The 20692-nt window shown below is 50.4% G+C and overlaps 2 protein-coding genes across 5 annotated transcripts in view; one reads left to right on the top strand and one right to left on the bottom strand.

Moving 5' to 3' along the window:
- The window catches only part of FTO (FTO alpha-ketoglutarate dependent dioxygenase), a 329352-nt gene extending 311813 nt beyond the window's left edge, over positions 1-17539 (bottom strand). For both annotated transcript variants that reach the window (XM_029075991.2, XM_039913519.1), the window contains exon 1: positions 17394-17539. In XM_029075991.2, the coding sequence (XP_028931824.1) occupies positions 17394-17432 (39 nt within the window). In that variant the 5' untranslated portion in view covers positions 17433-17539. The remainder of the gene's footprint in view (positions 1-17393) is intronic.
- Positions 17540-17694: 155 nt separating this feature from the next.
- RPGRIP1L (RPGRIP1 like) overlaps positions 17695-20692 on the top strand; it is a 98031-nt gene continuing 95033 nt past the window's right edge. For all 3 annotated transcript variants that reach the window (XM_001513127.5, XM_029075989.2, XM_029075990.2), the window contains exon 1: positions 17695-17743. The gene's annotated coding sequence lies outside the window, so the exon portion shown is untranslated. The remainder of the gene's footprint in view (positions 17744-20692) is intronic.

A 20692-nucleotide genomic window follows, 5' to 3' on the forward strand; every position in this document is an offset into this window, starting at 1 on the left:
GGTTGTCCCCCGTGGGGCTCACAGACTTCATCCCCATTTTCCAGATGAGGGAACTGAGGCACAGAGAAGTTAAGTGACTTGCCCACAGTCACACAGCTGACAAGTGGCAGAGCCGGGATTCGAACTCATGACCTCTGACTCCCAAGTCCACTGAGCCACGCTTCTTCTCCTTCCGACCGTGATGGTCTTGGGGTAGATCCAAGAAATCCGGTGGACTGAGGACAGAGCAAGGTGAGGATAGGGGAGGCGGGGAGGCGCCCGGGGGCCACAGAGCACACAGTAAGTGCTTAACAAATACCATCATTATTATTATTATTAATAAATTTGAAGTACTTTCCATCCTCTAAGATTTCAAAAATGCACCTCCTGGGAGCAGGGAACTGCGCTCTACAACGAGAGTAGATGTGATGCCATCAGATTCGAACCGCAGCCGCCTCCCGCCTCCCCTCTGCTTTAATCGCCGGAGAAACAAACCCGCCACGGCCATCTGGCCTGGTCTATTTTTTCCTCCGATCACCTAAGAAACGCCCTCCGCTCCTCTGGAAGACGGAGAGAAACCGTCTCCCTCCGCTTGGCGATTCCCGCTGGAAGATTCTGGAAATCCTCCCGAGTCATTTCCCTTATACCCTTAAAGTACTCTGCCACGGGAAGCAGCGCGGCCTAGAGGAAAGAGCACAGGCCTGGGAGTCAGAGGGCCCGGGTTCTAATCCCGGCTCGGCCACTTTTCCGCCGAGTGACGTCGGGCGAGCCGCTTCCCTGTGCCTCGGTTTCCCCGTATGTACAATGGGGATTAAATCCCCGTGCTTCTTCCTGCCCAGACCAGGAGCCCCACGCGGGACCCGGACCATGTCCAACCCGATAAAACCGGTATCCGCCCCGGCGCTTAGAAAAGTGTTTGGCCTATAGTGAGAGCTGAATAAATAGCACCGAAAAAAAAATCCTAGGTGGAGGACTTGCGAAAGACCCAGCACTCCTCCTAGGTAGCATCCTAGGGATTTTTACCTTGCGAAGAACAAAAGCCGGCTCATTTGACCGCTCCCCGCCCGGCTCTCTCAACACTTCGGCGCCGGGAGTCCGAGTTGCCTTCGGGTCATGAAATAATACTAAAAACTTTATAATCATTCATTGATTTACTTTTCAGCATAGTATATCATCTGAATCCAATGGGAGCATAAAGAGCTATTTGTGAGGTCAACCACGGTACAGACAGATGCCGACACGCTATCGATGGCCAGGTGGAAAGAGATTGCCGAACAGAACGGATCAATACCTCGTTTCACCGTTACAGCCTTCTGCAGACATAAAATATATATCTTTACAGCTGCGAAAATAATAATGATGAAAGTGGGAGATAAATGCTTCCCTCAAGGTAAACTATTTGATTAGCTGAGGGCAAAGGTGACGGCAGGCGTCACGTTGAAGGAAGTCTGCGGTCTTAAATAAAAACGGGAGGATGAGTTGCCAGATGCAAAGGCTAAATGAATCCGGACAGATACGAGCTCAAGATGAGCGCGAGGTACGTGGTCCGACCTCTTTAGTGCTCCAGTGACCGAGTAACATACTGGAATCTTACTGTTGATAACAGTCATAATAATATAATTGGGTCATTTATTAAGCGCTTGCTAGGCGCTGAGCAAGGTGCTACCCGCCGGGGTAGGTATGTTTTGCTCAGATCAGACACGGTCTCCGTCCCACATGGGGCTTGTTCTTCTGAGGGGTCTTCTCTCTCAGTGACATTCGTTAAGCGCTTACTATGCGCTAGGCGCTGGAGTAGATACAAGGTCGTCAGGTCGGACCCAGTCCCTGTCCCGCATGGGGCTCCCGGTATTAATCCCCATCGTACAGATGAGGTAACTGAGGCCCAGAGAAGTGGCTTGCCTAAGGTCACACGGCAGACAAGTGGCGGAGCCAGAATTAGAACCCAGATCCTTCTGACTCCCAGGCCCAGGCTCTAACTATTAGGCCCTCTTGTCAGGGATTTTGCCCGGACCGTTTGACAGAGGCAAAGGTTTCTTCCTGATGCCTTGCCTTCCCCAAGTGGGACGTGTGAGATGAACAGGTGGGGATTATTGCTGGAAAAGCACAACCTCAAAGTCCCATTTGGGGGAATTCTTCGATCAAGGGGACACCACAAAAAAAAAAAAGCCTTGCCTCTTCTTTCCCCAGGGTCCAGAACAGGCCCCAGATCGTGTCTAGAACTTGAGTCTGAGCACGAAAGCTCGTGAGGCTGACAGGATGGGGCTCGGGGCGTTTGTTCAATTCTCCGCTTAAACACATTACTTGAAACGCTTTTCATCCTCGCCTTCTGCTTCTCCTTACCTCCGTTCAGACTCCAAAACTGGGTCTTCAAAGAATTCCCTTACTTTTCCCCAAAGAACAAATTGACTCCAAGACCTTCATCACCGTGACTGCGGTCGTCGTCGATGTCATCGATCAATCGGTCGGTGGTATTTATTGAGTACTTACTGTGCGCAGGGCACTGTGCTTGGAAGCACTTGGGAAGCGTACAATAGGGCAGAGTCGGTAGACGTGTCCCCTGCTCAGAACGAGGGACTTCATCGATTAGACCGTAAGCTCGTCAAAGGGCAGGGACCCTCTCTATCCGTTACCCATTTGTCCATTCCAAGCGCTCAGTCCAGTGCTCTGCACATAGTAAGCGCTCAATAAATACTATTGAATGAGTGAATCGGTGTCAAAAACATTACCAAGTGCCTATTTCAGTGAGGACGCGAGATACTATCCGAACGGGCGAGCCGAACAGCGAGAGTAGGAGCGAGAGAGGACAGATTCTTTCTGTTAATCCCAAAAAAGCGTTATTTATTGAGCACTTACTTTGTGCAGAGCACCGTGCTAAGCACTTGGGAGAGTGCGGCACAATATATCCGACACATCCCCCGCCCACGACGAGCTTACAGTCTAGAGGACTATTCCGTTAAGCGCTTACTATGTGTCAAACACTGGTCCAAGCAGTGGGGTAGGTACAGGTCAACAGGCCGGACTCAGCCCGTTCCACATGGGGCTCATAGTCTAAGTAGGAGGGAGAACAGGTATTGCGCAGTTGAGGAAACTGAGGTAAGGTGGAGTCAGGCCACTTGCCCAAGGTCACACAGCAAGCCATTGGCAGATTTATTCCCGGTTCATCTGGGAAGGGGGAAGAGGAGCTTCCCAGTTGGATCACACTCTTTTTTTTTTTTTTAATGGTATTTGTTAAGTGCTTACTATGTGCCTGACACTGTACTAAGCAGTGGAGGTCTAGGCTAATCAGGTGGACACAGTTCCTTTCCCACATAGGACTCAGAGTCTTAATCCCCATTTTACAGACGAGGGAACTGAGGCCCAGAGAAGTGAAGTGACTTGCCCAAGGTGACGCAGCAGACAAGGGGCAGAGCAGGGATCAGAAACCAGGTCCTTCTGACTTCCCTAGTGTCCTATCCACTAGACCACGCTGCACCCTATTTATTTTGATCCTATTTATTTTGTACCCTATTTATTTTGTTAATGAAATGTACACCGCCTCGATTCTATTTAGTTGCCATTGTTTTTACGAGATGTTCTTCCCCTCGACTCTATTTACTGCCATCGTTCTCGTCCGTCCGTCTCCCCCGATTAGACCGTGAGCCCGTCAGAGGGCGGGGACCGTCTCTATCTGTTGCCGACTTGTTCATTCCAAGCGCTTAGTACAGTGCTCTGCACATAGTAAGCGCTCAATAAATACTATTGATTGAATGAATGAATGAATCTCAACCCCTCCGTACTCCTTCTGGGGCGCTGGTGCCTACCTGGGCCTGCCTCACCTGAATGGGGGTCAATCTTTTTCTCCAGAGCCCGTGAGCACTACAGAGCCTGATACGGGGGCTCTTCTTGCCCCCAGCCCGAATTGCAGTTCACCTCGGCTGTTCCGGAGAGCGGCGTTCGGCCCGGGGGCTGCCGTCGTGGCCCCCTGTCCGGCAAACGGCTATCCACCGCTGCTGGCATTAAACACGGCACCGGGCCCCCGGGTTGGGAGTTGAGAGTTCCCTTTCCTCGCCTGGCTCATATGGCCAGCGGGCCTCGGAACCGCTGCACGGAATTCCGGGAAGCCCACCCGGTGAGAACGGAGGGGACCCCGCCGTTCCCCAGGACTGGACGCATCCTGCCGGCAGAAATCAAGGAATGGCGCCGCCATCTTGATTCCACCTTGGCCCCATTCCGGGCAAAGAGGCGGGGTGGGCGAGCTAGGGGAAGCAACATGGCCCAGTGGATAGATCACGGGCCAGGGAGTCGGAAAGTCATGGGTTTTAATCCCGGCTCCGCCGCTCGTCTGCCGTGTGGCCTTGGGCAAGTCACTTCGCTTCCCCGGGCTTCAGTTACCTCATCTGTATAATGGGGATTAAGACGCTGAGCCCTATATGGGAGAGGGACTGTGTCTAACCCCATTTCCTTGTATCCACTCCAGCGCTTAGTACAGTGCCTGGAGCACGATAAGCACTTATCAAATATCAAGATGATTATAATTATTACTTCCTGCCCAGAAAACTGTGAGGGAGAATCCACAGCCTCTCCCGCACAGTGCTGAGCTTCCACCCACGGAGGGCCGTCTAGGCCAGAGAACCCCAGCTGACATCACCTACGGTCAGATCTGGCTCTTGAACCCCCAAGTTCCAAACTCTCCCCTACACACTCCACCCAAGCCCGATCCTGCCGGTCCCATCCCGTCAGTGTCTTTCCATCTCTGCCTCCTTTCTCCTGATTAATCTTCCCATGAAGCCTCTAAGACGCTGGGATACAGGGCATCCCCCCAGAGATATCTCCGCAGGTCTCGGGACAACGATAAAACAGAGCACTCCCGTAGCCACGTGAAATCAGTGTCGATTTGGTGGGGGTCGCGTGTGAGAGGTGGGGGTCTGGGTGACCAATCCCCCAAACCCTCAGCGTGCCGTCATTAAGAGGATCCTTTCTTAAAAGAGATTATCCTCCTTTTCCTTCTAGCCCCCCGTTCCCGGTAAGCGGGTTAAGGTAAACTGCTTCCGACAAAAATCAAGGAGCTTGTGGAGTAGAAATTATCGTCAGCTTGCTCAGATGATAACACGGCTCTCTGAGAAGGCTCCATCGACACAGCACGAGCTGGATCCTGAAATATAAATCAAAGTCCCCTACATCCTCGGGACTTATTGACGCTCGGTACCTGCAAATTTCTAAAACGGGGAACAACGGCCTGTTTTTATTTAGAGTGCCCACCACGGGCTGAATGTAAAACAAGACGCTTAATAAATCTGGGTGAACATAAAACACCGGCATAACTCAGGCGGCAAGACAGACACTCACTCCTTAATTAAGTGGGTGATGTTCTATTTAAAACAAAAAGACAACCCAGGGCTAGAGTCAAGATTAAGGACTCGGCGCCGCGATGGAAACGCCGACCATTTGGGGGTCAAGGGCTTTAAATCATGAAAAATAAACCATCCAATAGGCCGGATTCGAGACCGAGTCGAGAGTCAGGACACAGCCCGATTTGGATTAACACATTTGCAGTTATAACAAGTAATTTTACAGAGGATTAGTACCTTGATGGCCTGATCAATACTAGGCACCGCCGCTGTTACAGATGAAGAGAAAATGGCCCCTGTGGTAATAAGCGTGTGTGTGTGTCTCCGTTCCCCTTCATTTGCCCAGTCCATTACTGTAATGGTTCCAGCATTAACAGCTGGACCAATTTAAGCAGCAAAAGGGCCTGATGAATTTAAAAGCCGGGAACATTCGCTACTCATCCTTTCCTCCGCTTCGGGCTGCACATGCGAGCCCTGGTCCGGCTGGTTCCAATATACGGATGGTGCTCCGTGAGCACGATCGCCGCTGTTTCTCAATTATTGACTCATTAATAGTGTGACTGGCCAGTAACGGGACTGAAGCAAAAATTGCTCCCAGCACGTTGGCTGCTCATTTGGCTAAAGACGACCCACTGTTTTACCTAAATAGCAAGCTTGACGTGACAGCGGGACCGAGGCCGCGAAAACCGGAACGGTCGTGTTCTTCGGCCCAGTCCCCTTCTCTAGGACGAGAGTATTGGAATGGACAAGCAGAATGTGATCGGCCCCATTTTTCCATCCCTTCAGTTTTCCGGATTGGCACGGGGGAAAACAGTGAGACGGTGGATTGTTGGATGTGGAAAAAGAAAATCCGTATTTATGCAGTACCGAGACCTTCACCGCACCCAATTTGGTAGAGTGAATTAAGGCTAAAACACCGGTCCTTTTTATACTGCCGGAGAAATGCCGGCTCTTCCTGCTCAGTGTCACGCGACTGGCTAAATCCATCGGAGTTTCTGAAAAGGGGCAACCCGAGGCTAATGTGGGAGCCAGAACGATGAACATGCTGAACTTTGGCTGACTAAAACCAGGGCAGGGGAGGAGGGAGAGGTGAAAGGGAAGAAGGAAAGGAAAAAAGATGGGAAGAAAAGAACGGAAATGAAACGGAGAAAGGACGTGGGTGAGAGAGAAGAGATGGGAGTAGGGAAGAAGCAACCTGGCCTGGTGGATAGTCCATGGGCTTGGGAGTCAGAAAGACCTGACTTCTAATCCGGGCTCCCCCACTTGTCTCCTGTGTGACCTTGGACACGTCACTGAACGTCTCTGGGCCTCAATTACTGCATCCGTGAAATGGGGATTAAGTCTGTGAGCCCTAGGTGGGACGGGGATTGTGTCCAATCTAATTAACTTGCATCTATACCAGTGCTTAGTACAGTGGCTGGCACACAATAAGCACTTAACAAATACCATAAAGAAAACAAAAAGCGGGGAGAAGGAACATTGCTAGGGTAGAAGGGAACAGGATTGGGAGAACGAGGATACAAAAGGAAGTAATAATATTGATGACGATAATGTATTTGTTAAGCACTTACTATGTGCCAGGCACTAAACTAAAGCACTAGGGTGGAACCGAGCAAATGGAGTTGGACACAGTCCCCGTCCCACGTGGGGCTCACGGTCTCGATCCCCATTTGACAGAAGAGGTAACTGAGGTCCGGAGAAGCAAAGGGGCTTGCCCAAGGGGACGCAGCAGACAGGCGGCGGAGCCGGGACTAGAACCCGTGACCTCCTGAACCTGAGTCCGTCCGGCAAGTCACGCTCCTTCTCTCTAAGTAGTTCCAGAAGTACCCCGAGGCACAGATGTGAAGTTGTAATCGACGGAGCTACAAGGCAACGAAGGCTGCGGGACACTAAATTGAAAGAAGTCACCGCTGCTGGACCTCAGCCACCAGCATCCATCTCCCAGTGCACCTTGACCTATCCCCACCTGTTGGAAGCGCCTCCATCGTTAAGAACACGAACCATTTCCTTGGGTCATAAACTTGCTATCTACTCTTCGATTACGGACTCATATTTGTTAAATCGGCCTTCCGGGCAGGTTCTGACCCTACGAACCTAAAGAATTTACATCAGTCAACCTCAGCCCGTTCAACATTCCAGCCCCTCTTTTTGTCTCCCGATTCCACCAGAAGAGGTTCCTGCTGTACCTCAGTGGGCCAACTGCGTGGTGGTTTTTTTTTTTTACAAAAAGAAAATATTCTTGGCTTGTGAGAAAAAACATTTCTGACCTCAATTTCAGCCCAGTGATTAGGTTAACTGGTGCTTTTTGCCTATTTCACCCTAAAAATAGTAGGGGTGGGCTTGTGGAGCAGCTAATCAATGGTATTTATTGAGCGCTTATGATGTGCAGAGAACTGTACTAGGTGCCCAGAAGATTACGATACAGCAGAATTAGCAGGCATAATGAGCCATAATGAGCTTACAGCCTAGAGGGGGAGAGCCAAGCGGTGGGATTGGCGGAATCGCTTTCTTGTGCCTCCCATTTGGCTACCGGTGCCCACGATTGGCAACTCCCGGCCGGATACGCCGGTGCCTTCGCCTGGCACCACTTGTCTGCTGCGTGACCTTGGCAAGCCTCTTCGCTCTCTGCGCCTCGGTTCCTTCATCCGCAAGATGTGGGTTCGATATCTATTGTCCCTCCTACTTAGACTTTGAGCCCATGTGGGACCTGATTACTCTGTCTCTACCCAGCACTCAGTAGAGTGCTTGGCACACAGCAGGTGCTTAAATACCGTAATTCTTCTTCTTTAAAGCACTCAAATCACCTTTCCCCCTTCTACCTCACCTCATTACTCTACTACAACCCGGCCGGCGCACTCCGCTCCTCCAACGTCCACCTTCTCACTGTAGCTCCATCTCGTCTAACTCGCCGCCGACCTCTCGTCCACGTGCTGGGAGCCGCCTCCCTCCTCGTATCGGACAGGCAGTCGGTCTCCCCACCTTCAAAGCCTTGCTGAAGGCGCATCTCCAAGAGGCCTTTCCCGGCTTCGCCCTCCTTTCTTCTCCCACTCCCTCCTGCGCGACTTTGACTTCTTCCCTTTATTCGCTCCCCCCTCCCGGCCCCACAGCGCTCACGCACATATCTGCCGTTTTATTTTATATTAACATCCGTCTCCCCAATCAAGACCGTGAGCTCGCCGGGAGCGGGGAACGTATCTCTTATATTGTCGTACCGTACTCTCCCAAGCACTTTGTATAGTTCTCTGCACACAGTAAGTGCTCAATAAATACGAATGACTGATTCTTCTTCTTATTGTTAGAGGAAGAAAGGCAGAAAAGACTGAGACTGAGGTGGTCCTAAGTGGGTGCTTTGGGGTTAGAGAGCGGCGTGTGACCCCTTCATCTGCGTATTGAGTCTACTCGGCCCAAACTCCACGTTTACTAAGCGAGGCACTGAACGCCAGCCTTTTCCAGTCGGTCAGTTGTACTTATTGAGCGCTTACTGTGCGTAGAGCACTGAACTAAGCGCTCGGGAGAGGACAGTACCACAATAAATAGATACATTCCCTAACCACGACGAGCTTACAGTCTAGAGGGGGAGAAAGACGTTAATAGAAATGACTTAAATGAATATTCTCCCCGCTGGAAAATGGCCAGGGCGGATCTCCCCTAGCGAACGATACCTCTGCCTGCTGCCGGAAAGCTTCCGGACCAAAGATTCCCCCAGAAACTAATGGTCAAACAGTGAAAGGAAGAAGAGGAGATGGGAATCTTCCTCCGGGCCTACAGATCACTTAACAGTAACAAAGAACTGGGGGGAAATAGGTTTTCCTCACTAATGGAAACTAACAAGATACCAGAAAGAGGCAAACAGCAATAAAATTCTTTCTGGCCTTTCTCCACATTTGGTTTATTATTGCTAGTTTTATATATTTGTTATCTGTTGGGCGCTGGGCATCCAGGCATGTGATACTCATTTTTGTTCATTCTTCCCTCACATTTTATCAGCTTTGCGGATTTATACGACCTCTAATTTTAACCTCTGTTGTTTGCTGGGTGGGCAGTGATTCATTTTCGTTTTCTTAAGGAATATTTAAGCATTAACGGAGTCAACGTTCCAGGGCTCTTAACTTGCTAGCTGTCTCCGTGTCTGAAAGGCTGTAAATAAACACATTTGGTCCGATGCTTCTACCTCTCTGGCTTAACCCTTGCCATAACCCTCCATGCTTTCGGCATCTCTGAACCCAGGGTGACCTAGCGACTGTCCCAACAGGACAGACCTCCGGCCTCTGGAATATGCAGTTCGAGACTTTGAGATCGCGCAGGAAGGGAATCTATTTAACAGCCTGGTTCCGAAGCTTGATTCGGGATCGGGATTCTTTTCATGGTATTTGTTAAGAGCTTCCTACGTGCCAGGCACCGGACTAAGCCAAGTCACTTCACTTCTCTGTGACTCGGTTACCTCATCTGTAAAATGCAGGTTGAGACTGTGAGCCCCACGTGGGACGGCGGCCGCGTCCAATCCAATTTGCCCGTAACCACCCCAGCACTTATTACACTGCCTGGGACATAGGAAGCGCTGAACAAATGCCATAATTACAATAATGATAATAATGTTGGTATTTGTCAAGCGCTTACTATGTGCCGAGCACTGTTCTAAGCGCTGGGGTAGACACAGGGGAATCAGGTTGTCCCACGTGGGGCTCACGGTCTTCATCCCCATTTTACAGATGAGGTCACTGAGGCACCGAGAAGTGAAGTGACTTGCCCACAGTCACACAGCTGACAAGTGGCAGAGCTGGGATTCGAACTCATGACCTCTGACTCCAAAGCCCGTGCTCTTTCCACTGAGCCACGCAGCTTCTCTATATTATATAATTATTACTATTATCAGTGGGGGAGATGCAAGCTCCAGGGCTTAGAACAGTGCTTGGCACACTGTAAGTGCTTAACAAAAACCATTATTATTATTACCAGGTTGGACACGGCCTACGTCCCAAACGGGGCTCACAGTCTTAATCTCCATCTTATAGATGGGGTAACTGAGTCACAGAGAAGTGAAGTGATTTGCCCAAGGTCACACAGCAGACAAGCGGCAGAGAACCCAGGTTCTTCTGACCGCCGGACCCACGCTCTATCCACTAGGCCACCCTACTTTTCTCTTTTGTTGCAATTTTTGTTCTACTCTTTGTTGGGTTTTTAAGGTACATAGAGGCTTATCCATGCCCCTTTCCACTTCTCTTCCCTTCTATCACAAGACAGCGTACCGCGGAGTTAGCAGAACGCAGATGGATTTTGGGGGTTCCATATTGGCAATGAAAATCTTTAGTGGTATAGGTTGGTATGTAATCTTCACCTTTCTCTGCTTTATTGTTAATCCACCGAGCTGGGCTGTTTTGGCAATCAAAGGTATTTACCGAGTGCTTGGATGCTTAGGACTTCACAGTTATTTGCCTGTTTCTCGTTGCCCGGGCTTATCCTCCAGCAGATCCAGGAAGACTAATTCAGAGAAGGATGAGTTTGGAGATTTTCCCAAAGGATCCGAAACCCAGTCTAAGATCTAGCAACAGCTTCCAATCCTTTCTTGGATAATGTACCTAGGCACCACTGTACTAAACTCAATTTGTAATTCTGCTTACTCACAAATTCTGGATCCCTCTTGCATTGTTTATGCAGTTCTCATTCACATTTCTATATATTTTGTAAAAATCTGCCCAAGGTTTAAGGCATTTGTTAAGCGCTTACTATTCAGCAGGCACTGTACTAAGCGTTGGGGTAGATACAAGCTAATCAGGTTGGACAGGGTCCACGTCCCACCTGGAGGTCACAGTCATTAATCCCCATTTTACAGATGTGGCCACTGAGGCACAGGGAAGTTAAGTGCCTTGCCCCAAGTCACACAGCAGACAAGTGTTTTTAACTTTAATTTAAATGTCATTTAAAATCTCTAGTCTCAATTATTTTCTGTATTCATTGAACAATGTGCCGGTTCCTTGACATTCTCATATTATGTGATCTTTTCATTTCTTTTTTTTTCCCCCTCCACACTGTCACAGGTGTCTATTCCTTAACGCTCTTAAATTTGATGTGTTTTTTCGGAGTATTTTCCATTCAGCAGGATGCTTTTACAGATCTCCATAGCCAAACTGCTCAAACATTACTCTGATCTCCTTCCTCCTGTACTCCTCCAATTCAACTGTCGTATTTTGTTCTAAACGAGCCATGCAATTTTTTTCATTTTTCCCTCCTAAATATCTTTCCATATCCCATTATCATTTCTTCACGTTTTCCATATGCATTACGCCTTTCCATTTACTTATTCTTTTTAGCAAGGTGGGTGCGTGATTCTGATAGGAAACAGTGCTGACTACAATAATTGGGCCAATGCAATATTCATCGTGTGAATTCTTCACATTCCCAGAGCTGGGAATGGGGATTTTGCTAACCGAATGCCCAGGAGATGAATTTCATTCAATATCAGAGGTATTTATTTGAAGTCAAAACTAGCAAATAGAGACATTTACAAGCCTCATCCGTGTTGGTTTAAAAACCAAGTATTGAAAATAATGTTTGCTGATTCTCTACCCACGGAGCTCCAAATAGAGCTGTATTCTGTGGTAAAGGCCTACGCTGAATTCTCCAGTCATTTGCCTTTCTTTTTTGTTTTTTGGTCCATAATACGCGCAGTCGGGTGATGCAGAGCAAGAAACCCGCGGATGATTAGTGAGTGCGGCCCAAGATTTCTCTCCACATCCTGTTCAGCAGTACTCTGCAAACGTTTTTGGCCGGAATCCCACTCAATACTCAAGAAGCAGACCGGCCTAGAGGGTCCAGCCCGGAGCTGGGAGTCAGAAGGACCTGGGTTCCGATCCCGCCTCTTCCACGTGTCTGCTGCGTGTCCTTGGGCAAGTCACTTCACTTCTCCGTGTCTCAGTTACCTCATCTGTAAAATGGGGATTAAGACTGTGAGCCCATTTGGGGACACGGATTGTGATCAACCTGATCAGTTTATATCAACTCCGGCGTTTAGTACGGGCCTGGCACATAGTAAGCTCTAAATCGGTGCGATTTAAAAAACCGCTTAGGAGGAGGGAGGGATGGGAAGAGAGGCGTGGTGCTCATCCAAACAACGGTCCAACCAGCCCGGGGCTCTGTCTCCGAAAGGGGTAACACAAAATGGTTGCTCTCCTTAATACCAAGACCTTAGTACAGTGCCTGGCACATGGTAAGCACTTATCAACTACCATAAAAAAAAAACAGTGCCCGATGCAAGGAAGGACTTCATAAATACCTGAAAAAAAATCCACAGACAGTCACTCTGCCCAAATTCCTCCTGAACCTACTCATCTTTTCAGCCTGCACGAATTTCCCACGTAAAACCAAGAACGCCGGAGCAAGATCCCAGTTTTGGCAAACCGTCACTTTCTTGAGAAGGCAGAAATTCCTACTTTTTGGAGGCCATCAGGGCAAAAACCTGGTCAGAGGAGTACGCTTCAGTCAATCGGCTAAGAATAATGACGATAACTATGATAATACAGTATTTACTAAGCACTTATTAGGTGCCAAGCACTATTCTAAGTAGTGGAGCGGTAATCGGATCCCACATAGGACTCACAGTCTAGGTAGGAAGAGAACAGGGAGTGAATCCCCATTTTGCAGATGAGGGAACTGAGGCACAGAGAAGTGACTTGCCCAAGGTCACGCAGAAGGTGAGCGGCAGAGCCGGGATGAGGCAAGGGAATGTGTCCAACTGAGTTATCCTGTATCAACCCCGGCTCCTAATAAAGCGAGCGCTTGGGAAACAGTAAGCTATTAATGAGTACCATAATAATAATAACGGTATTTGTTAAGCACTGTTCTAATTGCGGGGGGAGATACGAGGTAATCAGCTTGCCCCACGTGGGGCTCGCAGTCTTAATCCCCGTTTTACAGATGAGGTAACTGAGGCACGGAGAAGCAGCTTGCTCAAGGTCACAGAGCAGACAGGGGGAGGAGCCGGGATTAGAACCCACGTCCTCTGACTCCCAAGCCCGGGCTCTTTCCGCTAAGTCGCGCTAATTATCAGTAGTTGCAATAGCCACCCAAGGAGATGGAATATGCTTGGAAACCAACTGATCTTCCTAACACGCCCTTACCTGGAGTTAACTGCACCTCTTTTGAGATGCAGGGAATATCTTGCACTGCTTGAAACAAATTACGAGGCCCTAGGGATAATGTTACGGTTTCAATAAAATCTAATATAAAGAAATCTATCTACTACTAATAAGCAGAGTCATTTTGCTTCCCGAGTTCCACTGTGTGCTGCGATAGATCACTCAGATGAACTCAACCGCCTTCGAGCATTAGCTTTTAGGCTCCATCTGCGGTCCAGGCCCGCAAAACATCTGTGGGCTTTTCCTCGGTTGTTTTTGTTTGGGTTAGTGTCAAGTTGTGTACGCTAGTCCTAATGACCGCTCGTAATAATGTCGGTATTTCTTAGGCGCTTACTACGTGCAGAGCACTGTTCTGTGCGCTGGGGGAGACACAGGGGAATCCGTCTGTCCCACGTGGGGCTCACAGATAATCCCCATTTTACAGATGAGGTAACCGAGGCCCAGAGAAGTGAGGTGACTCGCCCCCAGTCACACAGCTGACAGGCGGCAGAGCCGGGAGTCGAACCCATGACCTCTGATCCCGAAGCCCACGCTCTTTTCACTGAGCCACGCCGCATCCGTCGATATCGAGACCGCATTTCGGTTTCCGTCTGGGTCGGTGTAAAGTCGGGTAAGCTAGTGCTAACGACCGACGTCCGTCGATATCGGTACCGCTGCCGGATCATAAAGCGCTCTGGGAGAGATCTTTGGGACGGGTTTACACGCCTTTCGACCCGTAGGTTGAGAGGCGCGGAACCTCGCCAACTCCCCGGGGCCGTCGGTTGGCCGCGTCGGGTCGCCATCTTGGGTCACCCGCTGAGTGACCGAGCCCAGCTCCGGACCTTGGTGTCCCCCCTTTCGTCGGACCTCGGGGAGGAGGGGTTTTCCGGAGCCAACTCGGTTCCCCGGGGAAGTCCCCAAAATGAAGCCAGATGGGTCCGACGCAAGTAGAGACGGCGTGAAGTGGCTGATCTATTCTCCTCTGCCCGGGGCCGTAGCCCCTCAAAACGGTCGCGTGCCATCTCGGCGGGTCGTCGTGCTCCCGTTTAGGGCTGGTGGAGTCGGGGCGGCCACGTCGGACGGCCGTTTCTGGCCATCGGACAAAGGTCCCATCATCAGAGGCTGCGTCTTCGTCCTTTCAAACGAGACGATCCTTACTGCAGCAGACGCCTGGATTTTAGGTCAGGCCGCCGGTTCCCCAATACCACCTGCCTCGCACCCGAGAGCCGAACACAGAGGCTTGCGCAGATGCGAGGACTACGTCTCCTCGTGCCATTTCAGTTTTCGCTAGGGGGACGACTGGGATGTTATTTTGAATATCGAAAATCCACAGCTTTTAGCGAACTCCCCTACTAGAAGAAGAGAAAACTCGGAGATTGGGGGCCAAGAAATGACCTCTTGGGGCAAGAGAAAGGTTCGCTGCGGCTATAAGAAATTCTACAGCGTGGCTCAGTGGAAAGAGCCCGGGCTTGGGAGTCAGAGGTCACGGGTTCGACTCCCGGCTCTGCCACCTGGCAGCCGGGTGACTGTGGGCGAGTCACTTCACCTCTCTGGGCCTCAGTTACCTCATCTGGAAAATGGGGATGAAGACCGGGAGCCTCACGTGGGACAACCCGATGACCCTGTATCTCCCCCGGCGCTTAGAACAGTGCTCGGCACCTAGTAAGCGCTTAACAGATACCGACATTATTATTACAGTGTGATCTAGGTCACACTTCTTAAAGATTAGGTTCATAAGCGAAGTTCTAACTAGGCAGGACCTTCTCTGGCTGCACCGGTGTGCATCGGGTTTAATTGATAGTCAGGGCAGCGGATGGCATTTTAGTGCCGAAACCACGATCCCTGCTGCGGGTGTGGCTGGGCATCAGACGATAATAATAATAATAATAATAATAATAATAATAATAATGTAGGTATTTGTTAAGCGCTTATTAGGTGCCGAGCACCGTTCTAAGCGCTGGGGGAGATACAGGGGAATCAGGTTGTCCCACGTGGGGCTCACACACTTTTAATCCCTGTTTTACAGATGAGGGAACTGAGGCCCAGAGAAGCGAAGTGACTCGCCCACCGTCACGCGGCTGCCAAGTGGCAGAGCCGGGAGTCGAACCCGTGACCTCCGACTCCGGAGCCCAGGCTCTTTCCACCGAGCCACGCCGCTTTCACGTAGGTACAGCGGGAGCCCGAAAAAGGATGGAGCGGTCAGTAACATGGAAGGAGCCCGGGCTTGGGAGTCCGAGGTCACGGCTTCGAATCCCGGCTCTGCCCCTTGTCAGCTGCGTGACTGTGGGCGAGTCACTTCCCTTCCCTGCGCCTCAGTTCCCTCATCTGTCAAATGGGGATGAAGACTGGGAGCCCCACGGGGGACGACCCGATGACCCTGGATCTCCCCCAGCGCTCAGAACAGGGCTCTGCACATAGTAAGCGCTTAACAAATACCAACGTTATTATTATTATTATTATTGTTATTCTCTGGGCCTCAGTTACCTCGTCTGTAAAATGGGGCTGAAGACTGTGAGCCCCATGCGGGATCTGATCCCGGTTCTGTCGCCTGTCAGCTGGGTGACTGTGGGCGAGTCACTTCACTTCTCTGGGCCTCAGTTACCTCATCTGTAAAATGGAGATTAACTGTGAGCCTCACGTGGGACGACCTGATTCCCCTGTATCTCGCCCAGCGCTTAGAACAGTGCTCTGCACATAGTAAGTGCTTAACAAATACAGACATTATTATTATTATTATTATTATTATTATTATTATTATTATTCCCCACCTGCAAAATGGGAATTCAACACCTATTTTCTCTCCAACCTAGACACTGAGCCCCACTTGGGACCCGCTTATCTTGTCCCCTCCCCAGCGCTTAGGACAATGCTTAGGCACCCAGCAAATACCACGTGAATCAGAGAAGCGGCCCGGCAGGAAGAGCGAGCGAATCAGAGGACCTGGGTTCTAATCCCGCCCTTCCAACTGGCTGCCGGGTGACCTTGGGCAAGTCGCTTCCCTTCCTCTAGGCCTCGGTTGCTTCATCTGCAAAATGGGGATGAACCTGCGAAGCCCGCGCCGGGCAACGGGCTTCCCTGGGATCCCCCGCAGCCCTCAGAACAGTGCTTAGCACCTAGAATAAACACCATCACTCTTATCAGCGTGGCTCAGTGGAAAGAGCCCAGGCTTGGGAGTCAGAGGTCCTGGGTTCGAATCCCGTATCTGCCCCTTGTCAGCTGGGTGACTGTGGGCGAGTCACTTCACTTCTCTGTGCCTCAGTTCCCTCATCTGTAAAATAGGGATTAAAAGTGTGTGAGCACCACGTGGGACAACCTGATGACCCTGGATCTCCCCCAGCGCTTAGAACAGTGCTCTGCATATAGTAAGCGCTTAACAAATACCAACATTATTAAAGAGCCCAGGCTTGGGAGTCAGAGGTCATGGGTTCGAATCCCACCTCTGCCCCTTGTCAGCTGGGCGGCTCTGGGCGAGTCACTTCACTGGGCCTCAGTTCCCTCATCTGAAAAATGGGGGTGAAGACCGCGAACCTCACGAGGGACCACCTCCTTCTCCCGTCTCTCCCCCAGCGCTTAGAACAGTGCTCCGCACGTAGTGAGCGCTTAACCAATGCCAACCTTATTATTATTCCCTGGGCCTCAGTTCCCTCATCTGCAAAATGGGGGTGAAGACTGGGAGCCTCACGTGGGACAACCTGATTCCCCCGTCTCTCCCCCAGCGCTTAGAACAGTGCTCCGCACGTGGTGAGCGCTTAACCACTGCCAGCCTTATTATTATTATTATTCTCTGTGCCTCAGTTCCCTCGTCTGTCAAAGGGGGATGAAGACTATGAAGCTCACGAGGAACAACCTCCTTCCCCCGTCTCTCCCCCAGCGCTTAGAGCAGTGCCGCGCACGTAGTGAGCGCTTAACCGACGCCACCATTATTAGTAACACTAGGACGAGCAAGTCCTATTACTATTAGTGTCAGCAATATTACCTTGGCCTCCCGCTCCCCGGCGCCGGCGGATCGCTTCATGCCGCCGGGGTCCGGTGTCCGGCGTCCGGTCCTCGCCCGCCTTAGTTCTCCCCGCGGGGCCCGAGCCCGGCCGGACTCGCTTCCCCACAAAGCCTCGCGGCGCCGCCGGAAGTAGGAGGCCGGAAGTGGCCCCCCCGAAGGCGGAAGCGAGGCCGCAGTAGTTCCCTCCCCCGCCCCCCACGTGGCTTCGGGCGGCCCCAGAACTACATCTCCCAGGAGGCGGCGGGGCGGGCCGGCGCAGGCGCGCTCCCGCCCCTCCCCGCCGGAAGCGCCGCGGGCGCTATAGCAACGGAGGACCGGCGGCGGTGGCGGTGAGTGGCGGCCTGCGCCGCTTTCGCTCGTTCAGTCGTATTTCTGTGATTTATTGGGCGCCTCCCGTGTGCGGAGCACTGGGCTAAACGCTGGGGAACTCCCCAGATGGAGGCAATCCCTGCCCCCGCCGGGCTCACAGCCCACAACCAGCCGGGGGGGGGGGACACGGCATCATCCTCAGCAGCAGCATCGTGGTGTCGCCTAAGCGCTTACTGGGTGCCAAGCACTCTTCGAAGCGCTGGGATGGAGACGAGGTTAATAATACTATTGATGGCCTTTGTTAAGCGCTTACTGTGCGCCAGGCGCTGTTCTAAACGCTGGGATGGAGACGAGGTTAATAATACTATTGATGGCCTTTGTTAAGCGCTTACTACGTGCCAGGCGCTGTTCTAAACGCTGGGATAGATACGAGGTTATCAATAATAACAGTGATGGCCTTTGTTAAGCGCTTACTATGTGCCCGGCGCTGTTCTAAACGCTGGGATAGATACGAGGTTATCAATAATAATAATGATGGCCTTTGTTGAGCGCTTACCGTGTGCCGAGCGCTGTTCTAAACGCTGGGATAGATACGAGGTTATTAATAATAATAATGATGGCCTTTGTTAAGCGCTTACTATGTGCCGAGCACTGTTGTAAGCGCTGGGATAGATACGAGGTTATTAATAATAATAATGATGGCCTTTGTTGAGCGCTTACCGTGTGCCGAGCGCTGTTCTAAACGCTGGGATAGATACGAGGTTATTAATAATAATAATGATGCCCTTTGTTAAGCGCTTACTATGTGCCGAGCACTGTTGTAAGCGCTGGGATAGATACGAGGTTATTAATAATAATAATGATGGCCTTTGTTAAGCGCTTACTATGTCCCGAGCACTGTTGTAAGCGCTGGGATAGATACGAGGTTATTAATAATAATAATGATGGCCTTTGTTGAGCGCTTACTATGTGCCCAGCACTGTTCTAAACGCTGGGATAGATATGAGGTTATTAATAATAATAATGATGGCCTTTGTTAAGCGCTTACTATGTGCCGAGCACTGTTCTGAGCGCTGGGATGGATACGAGGTTAATAATAATACTAAATGACGGCCTTTGTTAAGCGCTTACTGTGTGCCAAGCACTGTTCTGAGCGCTGGGATGGATACGAGGTTAATAATAATACTAAATGACGGCCTTTGTTAAGCGCTTACTGTGTGCCAAGCACTCTTCTAAGCGCTGGGGTTGATACGAGGTTAATAATGATAATGATGATGGCCTTTGTTAAGCGCTTATTGTGTGCCGAGCACTCTTCTAAGCGCTGGGATTGATATGAGGTTAATAATAATAATAATAATAGCCTTTGTTAAGCGCTTACTGTGTGCCGAGCACTGTTCTAAGCGCTGGGATAGATACGAGGTTAATAATAATAATAATAATAATGATGGCCTTTGTTAAGCACTTACTATCTACAAGGTTAATATTAAAACTAATGATGGCCTTTGTTAAGCGCTTACTTTGTGCCGACCACTGTTCTGAGCGCTGGGATAGATTCGAGGTTATTAATAATACTAATGATGGCCTTTGTTAAGCGCTTACTATGTGCCGAGCACTCTTCTAAGCGCTGGGATAGATACGAGATTAATAATAATGATGGCATTTGTTAAGTGCTTCCTATGTGCCAAGCGCTGGGATAGATACGAGGTTAATAATACTGATACTAACGATGGCCTTTGTTAAGCGCTTACTATGTGCCGAGCACTGTTGTAAGCACTGGGATAGATACGAGGTTAATAATAATAATCATGATGGCCTTTGTTAAGCACTTAGTATGTGCCAGGCACTGTTCTAAGTGCTGGGATAGATATGAGGTTAATAGTAATAATAGTGATGGCGTTTGTTAAGGGCTTACTATGTGCCAAGCACTGCTTTAAGCGCTGGGGAGGATACAAGGTGATCAGGTTGTCCCACGTGGTGTTCATCCCCATTTGACAGATGAGGTCACTGAGGCCCAGAGAAGCGAAGTGACCTGCCCGAAGTCACACAGCCGACAAGCGGCGGAGCCGGGATTTGAACCCATGACCTCCGACTCCCCAGCCCTGGCCCTTTGCACTGAGCCACGCTGCTTCTCTTAGGGTCCCACAGCCTTCATCAGCGCTTAGGACGGCGCTTAGCGTTTAGAACAGTGTTTGGCACATTATAAGCACTTAACAGTAATAATAACGTTGGTATTTGATAAGCGCTTCCTATGGGCCGAGCGCCGTTCTGAGCGCTGGGGTAGTTACAGGATGATCAGTGCTCAGCGCTTAGAACAGGGCTTGGCACATAATAAGTGCTTAATAATAATGTTGGTATTTGTTAAGCGCTTCCTATGGGCCGAGCACTGTTCTAAGCGCTGGGGTAATTACAGGGTAATCAGCGCTCGGCGCTTAGAACAGTGCTTGGCACCTAGTAAGTGCTTAACAATAATAATAATGTTGGTATTTGTTAAGCGCTTACTCTGTGCCGAGCACTGTTCTAAGCGCTGGGGGAGATACAGGATAATCAGGTTGTCCCACGTGAGGTTCACAGTCTTCATCCCCATTTGACAGATGAGGTAACTGAGGCCCAGAGAAGTGAAGTGACTCGCCCACAGTCACACGGCTGACAGGTGGCGGAGCCGGGATTCGAACCCATGACCTCCGACTCCCAAGCCCGGGCTCTTTCCACCGAGCCACGCGGCTTCTCTAACAAATACCATCATCATTACTATCCCCGTTTTTCAGATGGGGTAACTGAGGCGCGGAGAAGTGAAGCGACTTGCCCAAGGTCACGCAGCTGACAGATGGCGGAGGGGGGGGATTATTCATTCATTCAATAGTATTTATTGAGCGCTTACTATATGCAGAGCACTGTACTAAGCGCCTGGAATGGACAATTCGGCCACAGATAGAGACGATCCCTGTCCACGGACGGGCTCGCGGTCTAAT

This window comes from Ornithorhynchus anatinus, chromosome 11 (genome assembly GCF_004115215.2).
Source record: "Ornithorhynchus anatinus isolate Pmale09 chromosome 11, mOrnAna1.pri.v4, whole genome shotgun sequence".
NCBI lineage: Eukaryota > Metazoa > Chordata > Mammalia > Monotremata > Ornithorhynchidae > Ornithorhynchus > Ornithorhynchus anatinus.